The 17597-nt window shown below is 40.5% G+C and overlaps 1 protein-coding gene across 1 annotated transcript in view; it reads right to left on the reverse strand.

Annotated features, from left to right (window-relative positions):
- Nucleotides 1–201: 201 nt before the first annotated feature.
- Nucleotides 202–17597, reverse strand: part of lgals4 (galectin 4) — a 34943-nt gene continuing 17547 nt past the window's right edge. Inside the window, 62 exon segments of the mRNA XM_089116665.1 lie at nucleotides 202–451; nucleotides 585–698; nucleotides 1111–1309; nucleotides 1632–1720; nucleotides 1866–1988; nucleotides 2096–2209; nucleotides 2302–2500; nucleotides 2840–2928; nucleotides 3168–3284; nucleotides 3420–3533; nucleotides 3626–3824; nucleotides 4147–4235; nucleotides 4381–4503; nucleotides 4611–4724; nucleotides 4817–5015; nucleotides 5104–5192; nucleotides 5432–5548; nucleotides 5676–5789; nucleotides 5882–6080; nucleotides 6169–6257; nucleotides 6500–6525; nucleotides 6755–6857; nucleotides 6950–7148; nucleotides 7237–7325; nucleotides 7565–7681; nucleotides 7809–7922; nucleotides 8015–8213; nucleotides 8302–8390; nucleotides 8633–8658; nucleotides 8888–8990; nucleotides 9083–9281; nucleotides 9370–9458; nucleotides 9692–9808; nucleotides 9936–10049; nucleotides 10142–10340; nucleotides 10429–10517; nucleotides 10757–10782; nucleotides 11010–11112; nucleotides 11205–11403; nucleotides 11492–11580; nucleotides 11822–11938; nucleotides 12066–12179; nucleotides 12272–12470; nucleotides 12559–12647; nucleotides 12887–12912; nucleotides 13148–13250; nucleotides 13343–13541; nucleotides 13630–13718; nucleotides 13961–14077; nucleotides 14205–14318; nucleotides 14411–14609; nucleotides 14698–14786; nucleotides 15026–15051; nucleotides 15281–15383; nucleotides 15476–15674; nucleotides 15763–15851; nucleotides 16094–16210; nucleotides 16336–16449; nucleotides 16542–16740; nucleotides 16829–16917; nucleotides 17157–17273; nucleotides 17401–17514. Coding sequence (XP_088972791.1) covers nucleotides 443–451; nucleotides 585–698; nucleotides 1111–1309; nucleotides 1632–1720; nucleotides 1866–1988; nucleotides 2096–2209; nucleotides 2302–2500; nucleotides 2840–2928; nucleotides 3168–3284; nucleotides 3420–3533; nucleotides 3626–3824; nucleotides 4147–4235; nucleotides 4381–4503; nucleotides 4611–4724; nucleotides 4817–5015; nucleotides 5104–5192; nucleotides 5432–5548; nucleotides 5676–5789; nucleotides 5882–6080; nucleotides 6169–6257; nucleotides 6500–6525; nucleotides 6755–6857; nucleotides 6950–7148; nucleotides 7237–7325; nucleotides 7565–7681; nucleotides 7809–7922; nucleotides 8015–8213; nucleotides 8302–8390; nucleotides 8633–8658; nucleotides 8888–8990; nucleotides 9083–9281; nucleotides 9370–9458; nucleotides 9692–9808; nucleotides 9936–10049; nucleotides 10142–10340; nucleotides 10429–10517; nucleotides 10757–10782; nucleotides 11010–11112; nucleotides 11205–11403; nucleotides 11492–11580; nucleotides 11822–11938; nucleotides 12066–12179; nucleotides 12272–12470; nucleotides 12559–12647; nucleotides 12887–12912; nucleotides 13148–13250; nucleotides 13343–13541; nucleotides 13630–13718; nucleotides 13961–14077; nucleotides 14205–14318; nucleotides 14411–14609; nucleotides 14698–14786; nucleotides 15026–15051; nucleotides 15281–15383; nucleotides 15476–15674; nucleotides 15763–15851; nucleotides 16094–16210; nucleotides 16336–16449; nucleotides 16542–16740; nucleotides 16829–16917; nucleotides 17157–17273; nucleotides 17401–17514 — 7410 coding nt within the window. The 3' untranslated portion in view covers nucleotides 202–442.

A 17597-nucleotide genomic window follows, 5' to 3' on the forward strand; every position in this document is an offset into this window, starting at 1 on the left:
ATTTGTTTTGGACACTGTGTGAAAGTTAGGAAGAAAATGAACTGAAAAGCTTTGGTTTTATTGTGTCTCAAGCTTTACTCTTTGGATGGTTTGTGAAAAAAAAGTCATTGAATTTGCATAAAAACCAACTCGCATTGCCTTCAGTTATCTTAAAATTCAAAGAAAAACCCAACAATGAATATAATGCATTAAATGTGTCAATATGTCCATATGGTGACAGAGCTCTAAAATGTGTTTCGTATTGTGACCCAAAACTTGCAACATTAGAGCAGTTTGGTTGAAGAAAATCTGATTTATTTCCTTTCATTGCAAGATAAGCAGTAACCATGATTTATGGCATAGTGGATTAGATTGAAATCAATGATTGTCTTGGTGAGTAAATATCAAGATGAGGACATTTAAAAATGATTCTGTGAAAATGCAGCCTCAGAAATGCTCCTGTTCACATACCCTGTAAAACAAAGGAGGGTTATATAATCTTCAACCTTTGTATTGATTTAAATACAGGACAAATGATGCATTCCAGCTTTTCTATTGCAGTATATTGTATGTATATGATGAACAAGCGGACTGGTATCACTCACCATGACAAAACCGAGGAGGCTGATGGAGACATTCCCTTTAATGTTGATTGTATTAACTTTTTCCAAAGGGATGCGGTGCTTAAACATGCTGTGCTGTTGGCCTTTTATTTGTACCTGACAAATCAAAATCAGGCTTTAAGGTTTAGGTAGCATTTTAATCCAATCCAATCCAATCCAAGTTTATTTCTATAGCACATTTTATAAACAGGAAGTTTCCAAAGTGCTGCACAGATGATTCATACATCCAGATCAATTAGCATATAATAAAAACAAATAACAAAATAAAAACATCTCAGTCTAAGAATACAGTAAAATAATAACAGACATCAAAAAGACCACACAACTCACGCAGGATTAATGAATATTAGCTTTGCTTCTTATGGGCATATCATCATTTGGCAGTTGCAAAAACGGCCTTTAAAATCTGGGTTAATTGTTTGTTAATGCATGGATTTATGATAATTATTATGTATTAACTAGATGTGGGCTTTCCTTAAGGGGGCTGTGAGAATCACAAAACAATTACCTGATATCCTTCTGATTTGATGATGAAGAACATCTCAAAATCTTCTCCCTTTTTAAAGGGGTTGTCAGAGACACTTTCCTCAGCTCCCCATTTTCCATTGGTAGAGCTGTTCATGGCCACCTTATGGCCCATTCGGGGGTTAAAATGGAAAGCGGTGTCATGCTTGTCAGTTGGCCCAGTCTTGAAATTGATTGCAAACCTGCATGGAAGTTGAGACATGTTAAATGATCTGAATATAAATAATAATTCGTCTCATCAACCTTATGAGATTGCAGAGAATAGTCTACATTGTGAGTACAATAAATGGAAAATTATTTCGTGTTTAGAGCAGAGCTGGGCCTCTCTTGCATGTTTGGCGAGGTATCAATATTGTTATAATACAGTGGTGCATGGCCATAAATTGTGTTATGTCTACTTATTGCAATACATATCTTATCTAGTGGTGCTTGACGATACCTAACACTTATTCAGGGCATATCTAAAGCGTGGTTGCATACAATACCCATGGAATTGTCACATACCGGTCAGCATTAGTGGGAACGACTCCCTGCACGTACAAGGCCATTCCAACTCTCAGTCCTCCTGAAATTGGACCCACATAAGGAAGGATCTGCAGTAAGAACAAGAAAATAGGCATCAGTCCAAATCGAATGACATGAGGGTGAGTAAATGACATCATTTTCAGGTGAACTATCACTTTAAGAGATGCACTTTGTTGTGCGTTCAGAAGTCACTGGAATGGAACGGTCACTCACAGGGTTTTGGACTGGCTGCAAGATCTCTGACTGTGCGATGGAACGTGAACTGCCCAAACTGATGATTTTTGTTGTAACTTCCTTTGTTGTAACTTCAGTAACAAATGAGGATGTACTCCAGTCCTAAAGAGAGAGAGTGCATTTAGAAAGCTCTTTACATTCCACATTGGATTCCGACACAGTATCATTCATTCTGCAATATTGAATCAGCTGATGAAAATATAAGTTACTTGTATGAAGCCAAGAAGTTTCACATCAACATTTCCATTTATATGTAATGTTGACACTTTTTCCAGTGGGATACGGTGCTTGAATGTGTACTGCTCCTTGCCATTCACGTATACCTGATGATCCAAAACAACACAGCCTGAGTGTGGACAAGTTCCTAGATTTCTTTTAGGGGTGCGCAGTGAGTTTTGTGTTTCAAAGCACATACCTGATATCCCTCGGATTTGATGACAATGATCGTCTCAAAAGCTTCTCCCTTTATAAAGGGGTTGTCAGAGAGACTTTCCGCACTTTCCCATTTTCCATTCCTGAAGCTGTTCATGGCCACAACTGAGCCCAATTGAGGGTTGAAGTGGAAGGCAATGTCATCAGTGTCAGATTGCCCAGTTTTGAAATTAATTCTAAACCTGCATGAAAGTTGAGGAATGTGAAATTAACCAAATCCAGATAATGACTCAACTTTCTACTTCTGGCGTTCTCTGGCCCTTGAGATCCACTTTCCTGCAGAGTTTTGCTCCAACCCTAAACAAACAAACCTGTACAAGCTCATCCCAATCTTCAGGACTACAGGAAAGTTTCAGGCAGGTTGGTTTGATCAAGGTTGGAGGAAACTCCTCAGTGAAGTGGATCCATTACCTATCCCTGAGTCTGTGCATATCTGAGGATGTGGTCTATCCCTGACGGAACTGTAGTGTTGCATTCATTTTATATTTGGTTGTATACCCAAGGCCAAAATAATTACTTACCGGTCAGCATTAGTAGGTACAACTCCCTGCAAGTACAAGGCCATTCCAACTCTCAGTCCTCCTGAAATTGGACCCACATAAGGAAGGATCTGCAGGAAGAACAAGAAAATAGGCATTACCCTATATTGACCAGATTCTTATGGCAGGTTTCTGAACTCAATGAAATGGGACATTTAGAATTTCATTGTTTAAGAAAGGATCATCAAAATCCCGAAACTACGGTGAGACAATTGCTCTTTGTTGAAACAGTTCTCAAGCACTGTTGTTTCATTAAGTATTTGTACTTTGTTGTGCGTTCAGAAGTCACTGGAATGGAACGGTCACTCACAGGGTTTTGGACTGGCTGCAAGATCTCTGACTGTACGGTGGAACGTTCCCCACGTGAGCTGCCCAAACTGATGATTTGTGTTGTAACTTCTGTAGGGAATGAAGTTGTGCTCCAGTTCTAATGAGGTAACACAGGGAGAGAGAGAGTGTGTGTATTTAGAAGGCTCTTTACATTCAATGTAATTCTTAATGGATTCTGACAAAGTTTCAGTAAAGCTTCAATATTTCCACAGCTATATGAAATTTAAGTTACTTGTATGAAGCCAAGAAGTTTCACATCAACAACTCCTTTGATGTTTAATGTTGACACTTTTTCCAGTGGGATACGGTGCTTGAATGTGTACTGCTCCTTGCCATTCACGTATATCTGATGATCCAAAACAACACAGCCTGAGTGTGGACAAGTTCCTAGATTTCTTTTAGGGGTGCGCAGTGAGTTTTGTGTTTCAAAGCACATACCTGATATCCTTCGGATTTGATGACTATGATCGTCTCAAAATCTTCTCCCTTTTTAAAGGGGTTGTCAGAGACACTTTCCTCAGCTCCCCATTTTCCATTGGTAGAGCTGTTCATGGCCACCTTATGGCTTATTCGGGGGTTAAAATGGAAAGCGGTGTCATGCTTGTCAGTTGGCCCAGTCTTGAAATTGATTGCAAACCTGCATGGAAGTTGAGACATGTTAAATGATCTGAATCTAAATAATAATTCGTCTCATCAACCTTATGAGATTGCAGAGAATAGTCTACATTGTAAGTACAATAAATGGAAAATTATTTCGTGTTTAGAGCAGAGCTGGGCCTCTCTTGCATGTTTGGCGAGGTATCAATATTGTTATAATACAGTGGTGCATGGCCATAAATTGTGTTATGTCTACTTATTGCAATACATATCTTATCTAGTGGTGCTTGACGATACCTAACACTTATTCAGGGCATATCTAAAGCGTGGTTGCATACAATACCCATGGAATTGTCACATACCGGTCAGCATTAGTGGGAACGACTCCCTGCACGTACAAGGCCATTCCAACTCTCAGTCCTCCTGAAATTGGACCCACATAAGGAAGCATCTGCAGTAAGAACAAGAAAATAGGCATCAGTCCAAATCGAATGACATGAGGGTGAGTAAATTACATCATTTTCAGGTGAACTATCACTTTAAGAGATGCACTTTGTTGTGCGTTCAGAAGTCACTGGAATGGAACGGTCACTCACAGGGTTTTGGACTGGCTGCAAGATCTCTGACTGTGCGATGGAACGTGAACTGCCCAAACTGATGATTTTTGTTGTAACTTCCTTTGTTGTAACTTCAGTAACAAATGAGGATGTACTCCAGTCCTAAAGAGAGAGAGTGCATTTAGAAAGCTCTTTACATTCCACATTCGATTCCGACACAGTATCATTCATTCTGCAATATTGAATCAGCTGATGAAAATATAAGTTACTTGTATGAAGCCAAGAAGTTTCACATCAACAACTCCTTTGATGTTTAATGTTGACACTTTTTCCAGTGGGATACGGTGCTTGAATGTGTACTGCTCCTTGCCATTCACGTATATCTGATGATCCAAAACAACACAGCCTGAGTAAGGACAAGTTCCTAGATTTCTTTTAGGGGTGCGCAGTGAGTTTTGTGTTTCAAAGCACATACCTGATATCCTTCGGATTTGATGACTATGATCATCTCAAAAGCTTCTCCCTTTATAAAGGGGTTGTCAGAGAGACTTTCCTCAGACTCCCATCCTCCATTCCTGAAGCTGTTCATGATCACATTTGAGCCCATTTGAGGGAGGAAGTGTAAAGCAATGTCATCAGTCTCAGATGACCCGGTCTTGAAATTTATTACAAACCTGCATTGAAGATGATGCGTTAAAGCAACTGATTCCAAAAAGTATTGACTTGTTTTTGTCCATATTGTTCAACAAACCAATTCCTTACCAGTCAGCATTAGTGGGAACAACTCCCTGCAAGTACAAGGCCATTCCATCTCTCAGTCCTCCAGAAATTGGACCCACATAAGGAAGGACCTGCAGTAAGAACAAGACAATAGGCATTACCCTATATTGACTAGATTCTTATGGCAGGGGTTTGAACTCAATGAAATGGGACATTTAGAATTTGATTGTTTAAAAAAGGATCATCAAAATCCCGAATCTACGGTGAGACAATTGCTCTTTGCTGAAACAGTTCTCAAGCACTGTTGTTTTATTAAGTATTTGCACTTTGTTGTGCGTTCAGAAGTCACTGGAATGGAACGGTCACTCACAGGGTTTTGGACTGGCTGCAAGATCTCTGACTGTACTGTGGAACGTTTCCCACGTGAGCTGCCCAAACTGATGATTTGTGTTGTAACTTCTGTAGGGAATGAAGTTGTGCTCCAGTTCTAATGAGGTAACACAGGGAGAGAGAGAGTGTGTATTTAGAAGGCTCTTTACATTCAACAATAATGGATTCTGACAAAGTTTCAGTAAAGCTTCAATATTTCCACAGCTATAGGAAATTTAAGTTACTTGTATGAAGCCAAGAAGTTTCACTTCAACAACTCCTTTGATGTTTAATGTTGACACTTTTTCCAGTGGGATACGGTGCTTGAATGTGTACTGCTCCTTGCCATTCACGTATATCTGATGATCCAAAACAACACAGCCTCAGTAAGGACAAGTTCCTAGATTTCTTTTAGGGGTGCGCAGTGACTTTTGTGTTTCAAAGCACATACCTGATATCCCTCCGATTTGATGACTATGATCGTCTCAAAAGCTTCTCCCTTTATAAAGGGGTTGTCAGAGAGACTTTCCTCAGACTCCCATCCTCCATTCCTGAAGCTGTTCATGATCACATTTGAGCCCATTCGGGGGAGGAAGTGTAAAGCAATGTCATCAGTCTCAGATGACCCGGTCTTGAAATTTATTACAAACCTGCATTGAAGATGATACGTTAAAGCAACTGATTCCAAAAAGCATTGGATTGTTTTTGTCCATATTGTCCAACAAACCAATTCCTTACCAGTCAGCATTAGTGGGAACAACTCCCTGCAAGTACAAGGCCATTCCATCTCTCAGTCCTCCAGAAATTGGACCCACATAAGGAAGGACCTGCAGTAAGAACAGGAAAATAGGCATTACCCTATATTGACTAGATTCTTATGGCAGGGTTTTTTTTTACCTCAATGAAATGAGACATTTAGAATTTCATTGTTTAAAAACGATCATCAAAATCCCAAAACTACGGTGAGACAATTGCTCTTGGTTGAAACAGTTCTCAAGCACTGTTGTTTCACTAAGTATTTGCACTTTGTTGTGCGTTCAGAAGTCACTGGAATGGAACGGTCACTTACAGGGTTTTGGACTGGCTGCAAGATCTCTGACTGTACGGTGGAACGTTCCCCACGTGAGCTGCCCAAACTGATGATTTGTGTTGTAACTTCTGTAGGGAATGAAGTTGTGCTCCAGTTCTAATGAGGTAACACAGGGAGAGAGAGAGTGTGTATTTAGAAGGCTCTTTACCTTCAACATTAATGGATTCTGACAAAGTTTCAGTAAAGCTTCAATATTTCCACAGCTGTAGGAAATGTACGTTACTTGTATGAAGCCAAGAAGTTTCACATCAACAACTCCTTTGATGTTTAATGTTGACACTTTTTCCAGTGGGATACGGTGCTTGAATGTGTACTGCTCCTTGCCATTCACGTATATCTGATGATCCAAAACAACACAGCCTGAGTGTGGACAAGTTCCTAGATTTCTTTTAGGGGTGCGCAGTGAGTTTTGTGTTTCAAAGCACATACCTGATATCCTTCGGATTTGATGACTATGATCGTCTCAAAAGCTTCTCCCTTTATAAAGGGGTTGTCAGAGAGACTTTCCTCAGTCTCCCATCCTCCATTCCTGAAGCTGTTCATGATCACATTTGAGCCCATTTGAGGGAGGAAGTGTAAAGCAATGTCATCAGTCTCAGATGACCCGGTCTTGAAATTTATTACAAACCTGCATTGAAGATGATGCGTTAAAGCAACTGATTCCAAAAAGCATTGGATTGTTTTTGTCCATATTGTCCAACAAACCAATTCCTTACCAGTCAGCATTAGTGGGAACAACTCCCTGCAAGTACAAGGCCATTCCATCTCTCAGTCCTCCAGAAATTGGACCCACATAAGGAAGGATCTGCAGTAAGAACAAGAAAATAGGCATTACCCTATATTGACTAGATTCTTATGGCAGGGGTTTGAACTCAATGAAATGGAACATTTAGAATTTCATTGTTTAAAAAAGGATCATCAAAATCCCGAAACTACCGTGAGGCAATTGCTCTTTGTTGAAACAGTTCTCAAGCACTGTTGTTTCATTAAGTGTTTGCACTTTGTTGTGCGTTCAGAAGTCACTGGAATGGAACGGTCACTCACAGGGTTTTGGACTGGCTGCAAGATCTCTGACTGTACGGTGGAACGTTTCCCACGTGAGCTGCCCAAACTGATGATTTGTGTTGTAACTTCTGTAGGGAATGAAGTTGTGCTCCAGTTCTAATGAGGTAACACAGGGAGAGAGAGAGTGTGTATTTAGAAGGCTCTTTACATTCAACAATAATGGATTCTGACAAAGTTTCAGTAAAGTTTTAATATTTCCACAGCTGTAGGAAATTTAAGTTACTTGTATGAAGCCAAGAAGTTTCACATCAACAACTCCTTTGACGTTTAATGTTGACACTTTTTCCAGTGGGATACGGTGCTTGAATGTGTACTGCTCCTTGCCATTCACGTATATCTGATGATCCAAAACAACACAGCCTGAGTGTGGACAAGTTCCTAGATTTCTTTTAGGGGTGCGCAGTGAGTTTTGTGTTTCAAAGCACATACCTGATATCCCTCGGATTTGATGACTATGATCGTCTCAAAAGCTTCTCCCTTTATAAAGGGGTTGTCAGAGAGACTTTCCTCAGACTCCCATCCTCCATTCCTGAAGCTGTTCATGATCACATTTGAGCCCATTTGAGGGAGGAAGTGTAAAGCAATGTCATCAGTCTCAGATGACCCGGTCTTGAAATTTATTACAAACCTGCATTGAAGATGATGTGTTAAAGCAACTGATTCCAAAAAGCATTGAATTGTTTTTGTCCATATTGTTCAACAAACCAATTCCTTACCAGTCAGCATTAGTGGGAACAACTCCCTGCAAGTACAAGGCCATTCCAACTCTCAGTCCTCCAGAAATTGGACCCACATAAGGAAGGACCTGCAGTAAGAACAAGACAATAGGCATTACCCTATATTGACTAGATTCTTATGGCAGGGTTTTTTTTTACCTCAATGAAATGAGACATTTAGAATTTCATTGTTTAAAAACGATCATCAAAATCCCAAAACTACGGTGAGACAATTGCTCTTGGTTGAAACAGTTCTCAAGCACTGTTGTTTCACTAAGTATTTGCACTTTGTTGTGCGTTCAGAAGTCACTGGAATGGAACGGTCACTTACAGGGTTTTGGACTGGCTGCAAGATCTCTGACTGTACGGTGGAACGTTCCCCACGTGAGCTGCCCAAACTGATGATTTGTGTTGTAACTTCTGTAGGGAATGAAGTTGTGCTCCAGTTCTAATGAGGTAACACAGGGAGAGAGAGAGTGTGTATTTAGAAGGCTCTTTACCTTCAACATTAATGGATTCTGACAAAGTTTCAGTAAAGCTTCAATATTTCCACAGCTGTAGGAAATGTACGTTACTTGTATGAAGCCAAGAAGTTTCACATCAACAACTCCTTTGATGTTTAATGTTGACACTTTTTCCAGTGGGATACGGTGCTTGAATGTGTACTGCTCCTTGCCATTCACGTATATCTGATGATCCAAAACAACACAGCCTGAGTAAGGACAAGTTCCTAGATTTCTTTTAGGGGTGCGCAGTGAGTTTTGTGTTTCAAAGCACATGCCTGATATCCTTCGGATTTGATGACTATGATCATCTCAAAAGCTTCTCCCTTTATAAAGGGGTTGTCAGAGAGACTTTCCTCAGACTCCCATCCTCCATTCCTGAAGCTGTTCATGATCACATTTGAGCCCATTTGAGGGAGGAAGTGTAAAGCAATGTCATCAGTCTCAGATGACCCGGTCTTGAAATTTATTACAAACCTGCATTGAAGATGATGCGTTAAAGCAACTGACTCCAAAAAGCATTGAATTGTTTTTGTCCATATTGTTCAACAAACCAATTCCTTACCAGTCAGCATTAGTGGGAACAACTCCCTGCAAGTACAAGGCCATTCCAACTCTCAGTCCTCCAGAAATTGGACCCACATAAGGAAGGATCTGCAACAAGAAAATAGGCATTACCCTATATTGACTAGATTCTTATGGCAGGGGTTTGAACTCAATGAAATGGGACATTTAGAATTTCATTGTTTAAAAAAGGATCATCAAAATCCCGAAACTACGGTGAGACAATTGCTCTTGGTTGAAACAGTTCTCAAGCACTGTTGTTTCATTAAGTGTTTGCACTTTGTTGTACGTTCAGAAGTCACTGGAATGGAACGGTCACTCACAGGGTTTTGGACTGGCTGCAAGATCTCTGACTGTACGGTGGAACGTTTCCCACGTGAGCTGCCCAAACTGATGATTTGTGTTGTAACTTCTGTAGGGAATGAAGTTGTGCTCCAGTTCTAATGAGGTAACACAGGGAGAGAGAGAGTGTGTATTTAGAAGGCTCTTTACCTTCAACGTTAATGGATTCTGACAAAGTTTCAGTAAAGTTTTAATATTTCCACAGCTGTAGGAAATGTAAGTTACTTGTATGAAGCCAAGAAGTTTCACATCAACAACTCCTTTGATGTTTAATGTTGACACTTTTTCCAGTCGGATACGGTGCTTGAATGTGTACTGCTCCTTTCCATTCACGTATATCTGATGATCCAAAACAACACAGCCTGAGTGTGGACAAGTTCCTAGATTTCTTTTAGGGGTGCGCAGTGAGTTTTGTGTTTCAAAGCACATACCTGATATCCTTCGGATGTGATGACTATGATCGTCTCAAAAGCTTCTCCCTTTTTAAAGGGGTTGTCAGAGAGACTTTCCTCAGACTCCCATCCTCCATTCCTGAAGCTGTTCATGATCACATTTGAGCCCATTTGAGGGAGGAAGTGTAAAGCAATGTCATCAGTCTCAGATGACCCGGTCTTGAAATTTATTACAAACCTGCATTGAAGATGATGCGTTAAAGCAACTGATTCCAAAAAGTATTGACTTGTTTTTGTCCATATTGTTCAACAAACCAATTCCTTACCAGTCAGCATTAGTGGGAACAACTCCCTGCAAGTACAAGGCCATTCCAACTCTCAGTCCTCCAGAAATTGGACCCACATAAGGAAGGATCTGCAGTAAGAACAAGACAATAGGCATTACCCTATATTGACTAGATTCTTATGGCAGGGGTTTGAACTCTATGAAATGGGACATTTAGAATTTGATTGTTTAAAAAAGGATCATCAAAATCCCGAATCTACGGTGAGACAATTGCTCTTTGCTGAAACAGTTCTCAAGCACTGTTGTTTTATTAAGTATTTGCACTTTGTTGTGCGTTAAGAAGTCACTGGAATGGAACGGTCACTCACAGGGTTTTGGACTGGCTGCAAGATCTCTGACTGTACGGTGGAACGTTTCCCACGTGAGCTGCCCAAACTGATGATTTGTGTTGTAACTTCTGTAGGGAATGAAGTTGTGCTCCAGTTCTAATGAGGTAACACAGGGAGAGAGAGTGTGTATTTAGAAGGCTCTTTACATTCAACAATAATGGATTCTGACAAAGTTTCAGTAAAGTTTTAATATTTCCACAGCTGTAGGAAATTTAAGTTACTTGTATGAAGCCAAGAAGTTTCACATCAACAACTCCTTTGACGTTTAATGTTGACACTTTTTCCAGTGGGATACGGTGCTTGAATGTGTACTGCTCCTTGCCATTCACGTATATCTGATGATCCAAAACAACACAGCCTGAGTGTGGACAAGTTCCTAGATTTCTTTTAGGGGTGCGCAGTGAGTTTTGTGTTTCAAAGCACATACCTGATATCCCTCGGATTTGATGACTATGATCGTCTCAAAAGCTTCTCCCTTTATAAAGGGGTTGTCAGAGAGACTTTCCTCAGACTCCCATCCTCCATTCCTGAAGCTGTTCATGATCACATTTGAGCCCATTTGAGGGAGGAAGTGTAAAGCAATGTCATCAGTCTCAGATGACCCGGTCTTGAAATTTATTACAAACCTGCATTGAAGATGATGCGTTAAAGCAACTGATTCCAAAAAGCATTGGATTGTTTTTGTCCATATTGTCCAACAAACCAATTCCTTACCAGTCAGCATTAGTGGGAACAACTCCCTGCAAGTACAAGGCCATTCCAACTCTCAGTCCTCCAGAAATTGGACCCACATAAGGAAGGATCTGCAGTAAGAACAAGAAAATAGGCAATACTCTATATTAACTAGATTGTTATGGCAGGGTTTTTTTTACCTCAATGAAATGAGACATTTAGAATTTCATTGTTTAAAAACGATCATCAAAATCCCAAAACTACGGTGAGACAATTGCTCTTGGTTGAAACAGTTCTCAAGCACTGTTGTTTCACTTAGTATTTGCACTTTGTTGTGCGTTCAGAAGTCACTGGAATGGAACGGTCACTCACAGGGTTTTGGACTGGCTGCAAGATCTCTGACTGTACTGTGGAACGTTTCCCACGTGAGCTGCCCAAACTGATGATTTGTGTTGTAACTTCTGTAGGGAATGAAGTTGTGCTCCAGTTCTAATGAGGTAACACAGGGAGAGAGAGAGTGTGTATTTAGAAGGCTCTTTACATTCAACAATAATGGATTCTGACAAAGTTTCAGTAAAGTTTTAATATTTCCACAGCTGTAGGAAATTTAAGTTACTTGTATGAAGCCAAGAAGTTTCACATCAACAACTCCTTTGATGTTTAATGTTGACACTTTTTCCAGTGGGATACGGTGCTTGAATGTGTACTGCTCCTTGCCATTCACGTATATCTGATGATCCAAAACAACACAGCCTGAGTGTGGACAAGTTCCTAGATTTCTTTTAGGGGTGCGCAGTGAGTTTTGTGTTTCAAAGCACATACCTGATATCCCTCGGATTTGATGACTATGATCGTCTCAAAAGCTTCTCCCTGTATAAAGGGGTTGTCAGAGAGACTTTCCTCAGACTCCCATCCTCCATTCCTGAAGCTGTTCATGATCACATTTGAGCCCATTTGAGGGAGGAAGTGTAAAGCAATGTCATCAGTCTCAGATGACCCGGTCTTGAAATTTATTACAAACCTGCATTGAAGATGATGTGTTAAAGCAACTGATTCCAAAAAGCATTGAATTGTTTTTGTCCATATTGTTCAACAAACCAATTCCTTACCAGTCAGCATTAGTGGGAACAACTCCCTGCAAGTACAAGGCCATTCCAACTCTCAGTCCTCCAGAAATTGGACCCACATAAGGAAGGACCTGCAGTAAGAACAAGACAATAGGCATTACCCTATATTGACTAGATTCTTATGGCAGGGGTTTGAACTCAATGAAATGGGACATTTAGAATTTCATTGTTTAAAAAAGGATCATCAAAATCCCGAAACTACGGTGAGACAATTGCTCTTTGTTGAAACAGTTCTCAAGCTCTGTTGTTTCATTAAGTGTTTGCACTTTGTTGTGCGTTCAGAAGTCACTGGAATGGAACGGTCACTCACAGGGTTTTGGACTGGCTGCAAGATCTCTGACTGTACGGTGGAACGTTCCCCACGTGAGCTGCCCAAACTGATGATTTGTGTTGTAACTTCTGTAGGGAATGAAGTTGTGCTCCAGTTCTAATGAGGTAACACAGGGAGAGAGAGTGTGTGTCTTTAGAAGGTTCTTTACATTCAACGTAATTTTTAATGGATTCTGACAAAGTTTCAGTAAAGCTTCAATATTTCCACAGCTATAGGAAATTTAAGTTACTTGTATGAAGCCAAGAAGTTTCACATCAACAACTCCTTTGATGTTTAATGTTGACACTTTTTCCAGTCGGATACGGTGCTTGAATGTGTACTGCTCCTTGCCATTCACGTATATCTGATGATCCAAAACAACACAGCCTGAGTGTGGACAAGTTCCTAGATTTCTTTTAGGGGTGCGCAGTGACTTTTGTGTTTCAAAGCACATACCTGATATCCCTCCGATTTGATGACTATGATCGTCTCAAAAGCTTCTCCCTTTATAAAGGGGTTGTCAGAGAGACTTTCCTCAGACTCCCATCCTCCATTCCTGAAGCTGTTCATGATCACATTTGAGCCCATTCGGGGGAGGAAGTGTAAAGCAATGTCATCAGTCTCAGATGACCCGGTCTTGAAATTTATTACAAACCTGCATTGAAGATGATACGTTAAAGCAACTGATTCCAAAAAGCATTGGATTGTTTTTGTCCATATTGTCCAACAAACCAATTCCTTACCAGTCAGCATTAGTGGGAACAACTCCCTGCAAGTACAAGGCCATTCCATCTCTCAGTCCTCCAGAAATTGGACCCACATAAGGAAGGATCTGCAGTAAGAACAAGAAAATAGGCATTACCCTATATTGACTAGATTCTTATGGCAGGGTTTTTTTTTACCTCAATGAAATGAGACATTTAGAATTTCATTGTTTAAAAACGATCATCAAAATCCCAAAACTACGGTGAGACAATTGCTCTTGGTTGAAACAGTTCTCAAGCACTGTTGTTTCACTAAGTATTTGCACTTTGTTGTGCGTTCAGAAGTCACTGGAATGGAACGGTCACTTACAGGGTTTTGGACTGGCTGCAAGATCTCTGACTGTACGGTGGAACGTTCCCCACGTGAGCTGCCCAAACTGATGATTTGTGTTGTAACTTCTGTAGGGAATGAAGTTGTGCTCCAGTTCTAATGAGGTAACACAGGGAGAGAGAGAGTGTGTATTTAGAAGGCTCTTTACCTTCAACATTAATGGATTCTGACAAAGTTTCAGTAAAGCTTCAATATTTCCACAGCTGTAGGAAATGTACGTTACTTGTATGAAGCCAAGAAGTTTCACATCAACAACTCCTTTGATGTTTAATGTTGACACTTTTTCCAGTGGGATACGGTGCTTGAATGTGTACTGCTCCTTGCCATTCACGTATATCTGATGATCCAAAACAACACAGCCTGAGTGTGGACAAGTTCCTAGATTTCTTTTAGGGGTGCGCAGTGAGTTTTGTGTTTCAAAGCACATACCTGATATCCTTCGGATTTGATGACTATGATCGTCTCAAAAGCTTCTCCCTTTATAAAGGGGTTGTCAGAGAGACTTTCCTCAGTCTCCCATCCTCCATTCCTGAAGCTGTTCATGATCACATTTGAGCCCATTTGAGGGAGGAAGTGTAAAGCAATGTCATCAGTCTCAGATGACCCGGTCTTGAAATTTATTACAAACCTGCATTGAAGATGATGCGTTAAAGCAACTGATTCCAAAAAGCATTGAATTGTTTTTGTCCATATTGTTCAACAAACCAATTCCTTACCAGTCAGCATTAGTGGGAACAACTCCCTGCAAGTACAAGGCCATTCCATCTCTCAGTCCTCCAGAAATTGGACCCACATAAGGAAGGATCTGCAGTAAGAACAAGAAAATAGGCATTACCCTATATTGACTAGATTCTTATGGCAGGGGTTTGAACTCAATGAAATGGAACATTTAGAATTTCATTGTTTAAAAAAGGATCATCAAAATCCCGAAACTACCGTGAGACAATTGCTCTTTGTTGAAACAGTTCTCAAGCACTGTTGTTTCATTAAGTGTTTGCACTTTGTTGTGCGTTCAGAAGTCACTGGAATGGAACGGTCACTCACAGGGTTTTGGACTGGCTGCAAGATCTCTGACTGTACGGTGGAACGTTCCCCACGTGAGCTGCCCAAACTGATGATTTGTGTTGTAACTTCTGTAGGGAATGAAGTTGTGCTCCAGTTCTAATGAGGTAACACAGGGAGAGAGAGAGTGTGTATTTAGAAGGCTCTTTACCTTCAACGTTAATTGATTCTGACAAAGTTTCAGTAAAGTTTTAATATTTCCACAGCTGTAGGAAATGTAAGTTACTTGTATGAAGCCAAGAAGTTTCACATCAACAACTCCTTTGATGTTTAATGTTGACACTTTTTCCAGTGGGATACGGTGCTTGAATGTGTACTGCTCCTTGCCATTCAAGTATATCTGATGATCCAAAACAACACAGCCTGAGTGTGGACAAGTTCCTAGATTTATTTTAGGGGTGCGCAGTGACTTTTGTGTTTCAAAGCACATACCTGATATCCCTCCGATTTGATGACTATGATCGTCTCAAAAGCTTCTCCCTTTATAAAGGGGTTGTCAGAGAGACTTTCCTCAGACTCCCATCCTCCATTCCTGAAGCTGTTCATGATCACATTTGAGCCCATTCGGGGGAGGAAGTGTAAAGCAATGTCATCAGTCTCAGATGACCCGGTCTTGAAATTTATTACAAACCTGCATTGAAGATGATACGTTAAAGCAACTGATTCCAAAAAGCATTGGATTGTTTTTGTCCATATTGTCCAACAAACCAATTCCTTACCAGTCAGCATTAGTGGGAACAACTCCCTGCAAGTACAAGGCCATTCCAACTCTCAGTCCTCCAGAAATTGGACCCACATAAGGAAGGATCTGCAGTAAGAACAAGAAAATAGGCATTACCCTATATTGACTAGATTCTTATGGCAGGGTTTTTTTTTACCTCAATGAAATGAGACATTTAGAATTTCATTGTTTAAAAACGATCATCAAAATCCCAAAACTACGGTGAGACAATTGCTCTTGGTTGAAACAGTTCTCAAGCACTGTTGTTTCACTAAGTATTTGCACTTTGTTGTGCGTTCAGAAGTCACTGGAATGGAACGGTCACTTACAGGGTTTTGGACTGGCTGCAAGATCTCTGACTGTACGGTGGAACGTTCCCCACGTGAGCTGCCCAAACTGATGATTTGTGTTGTAACTTCTGTAGGGAATGAAGTTGTGCTCCAGTTCTAATGAGGTAACACAGGGAGAGAGAGTGTGTATTTAGAAGGCTCTTTACCTTCAACATTAATGGATTCTGACAAAGTTTCAGTAAAGCTTCAATATTTCCACAGCTGTAGGAAATGTACGTTACTTGTATGAAGCCAAGAAGTTTCACATCAACAACTCCTTTGATGTTTAATGTTGACACTTTTTCCAGTGGGATACGGTGCTTGAATGTGTACTGCTCCTTGCCATTCACGTATATCTGATGATCCAAAACAACACAGCCTGAGTGTGGACAAGTTCCTAGATTTCTTTTAGGGGTGCGCAGTGAGTTTTGTGTTTCAAAGCACATACCTGATATCCTTCGGATTTGATGACTATGATCGTCTCAAAAGCTTCTCCCTTTATAAAGGGGTTGTCAGAGAGACTTTCCTCAGTCTCCCATCCTCCATTCCTGAAGCTGTTCATGATCACATTTGAGCCCATTTGAGGGAGGAAGTGTAAAGCAATGTCATCAGTCTCAGATGACCCGGTCTTGAAATTTATTACAAACCTGCATTGAAGATGATGCGTTAAAGCAACTGATTCCAAAAAGCTTTGAATTGTTTTTGTCCATATTGTTCAACAAACCAATTCCTTACCAGTCAGCATTAGTGGGAACAACTCCCTGCAAGTACAAGGCCATTCCATCTCTCAGTCCTCCAGAAATTGGACCCACATAAGGAAGGATCTGCAGTAAGAACAAGAAAATAGGCATTACCCTATATTGACTAGATTCTTATGGCAGGGGTTTGAACTCAATGAAATGGAACATTTAGAATTTCATTGTTTAAAAAAGGATCATCAAAATCCCGAAACTACGGTGAGACAATTGCTCTTTGTTGAAACAGTTCTCAAGCACTGTTGTTTCATTAAGTGTTTGCACTTTGTTGTGCGTTCAGAAGTCACTGGAATGGAACGGTCACTCACAGGGTTTTGGACTGGCTGCAAGATCTCTGACTGTACGGTGGAACGTTCCCCACGTGAGCTGCCCAAACTGATGATTTGTGTTGTAACTTCTGTAGGGAATGAAGTTGTGCTCCAGTTCTAATGAGGTAACACAGGGAGAGAGAGAGTGTGTATTTAGAAGGCTCTTTACCTTCAACGTTAATGGATTCTGACAAAGTTTCAGTAAACTTTTAATATTTCCACAGCTGTAGGAAATGTAAGTTACTTGTATGAAGCCAAGAAGTTTCACATCAACAACTCCTTTGATGTTTAATGTTGACACTTTTTCCAGTGGGATACGGTGCTTGAATGTGTACTGCTCCTTGCCATTCACGTATATCTGATGATCCAAAACAACACAGCCTGAGTGTGGACAAGTTCCTAGATTTCTTTTAGGGGTGCGCAGTGAGTTTTGTGTTTCAA

Source organism: Pimephales promelas, chromosome 10 (genome assembly GCF_988280905.1).
Source record: "Pimephales promelas chromosome 10, fPimPro1.hap1.1, whole genome shotgun sequence".
In the NCBI taxonomy this organism is placed as follows: domain Eukaryota; kingdom Metazoa; phylum Chordata; class Actinopteri; order Cypriniformes; family Leuciscidae; genus Pimephales; species Pimephales promelas.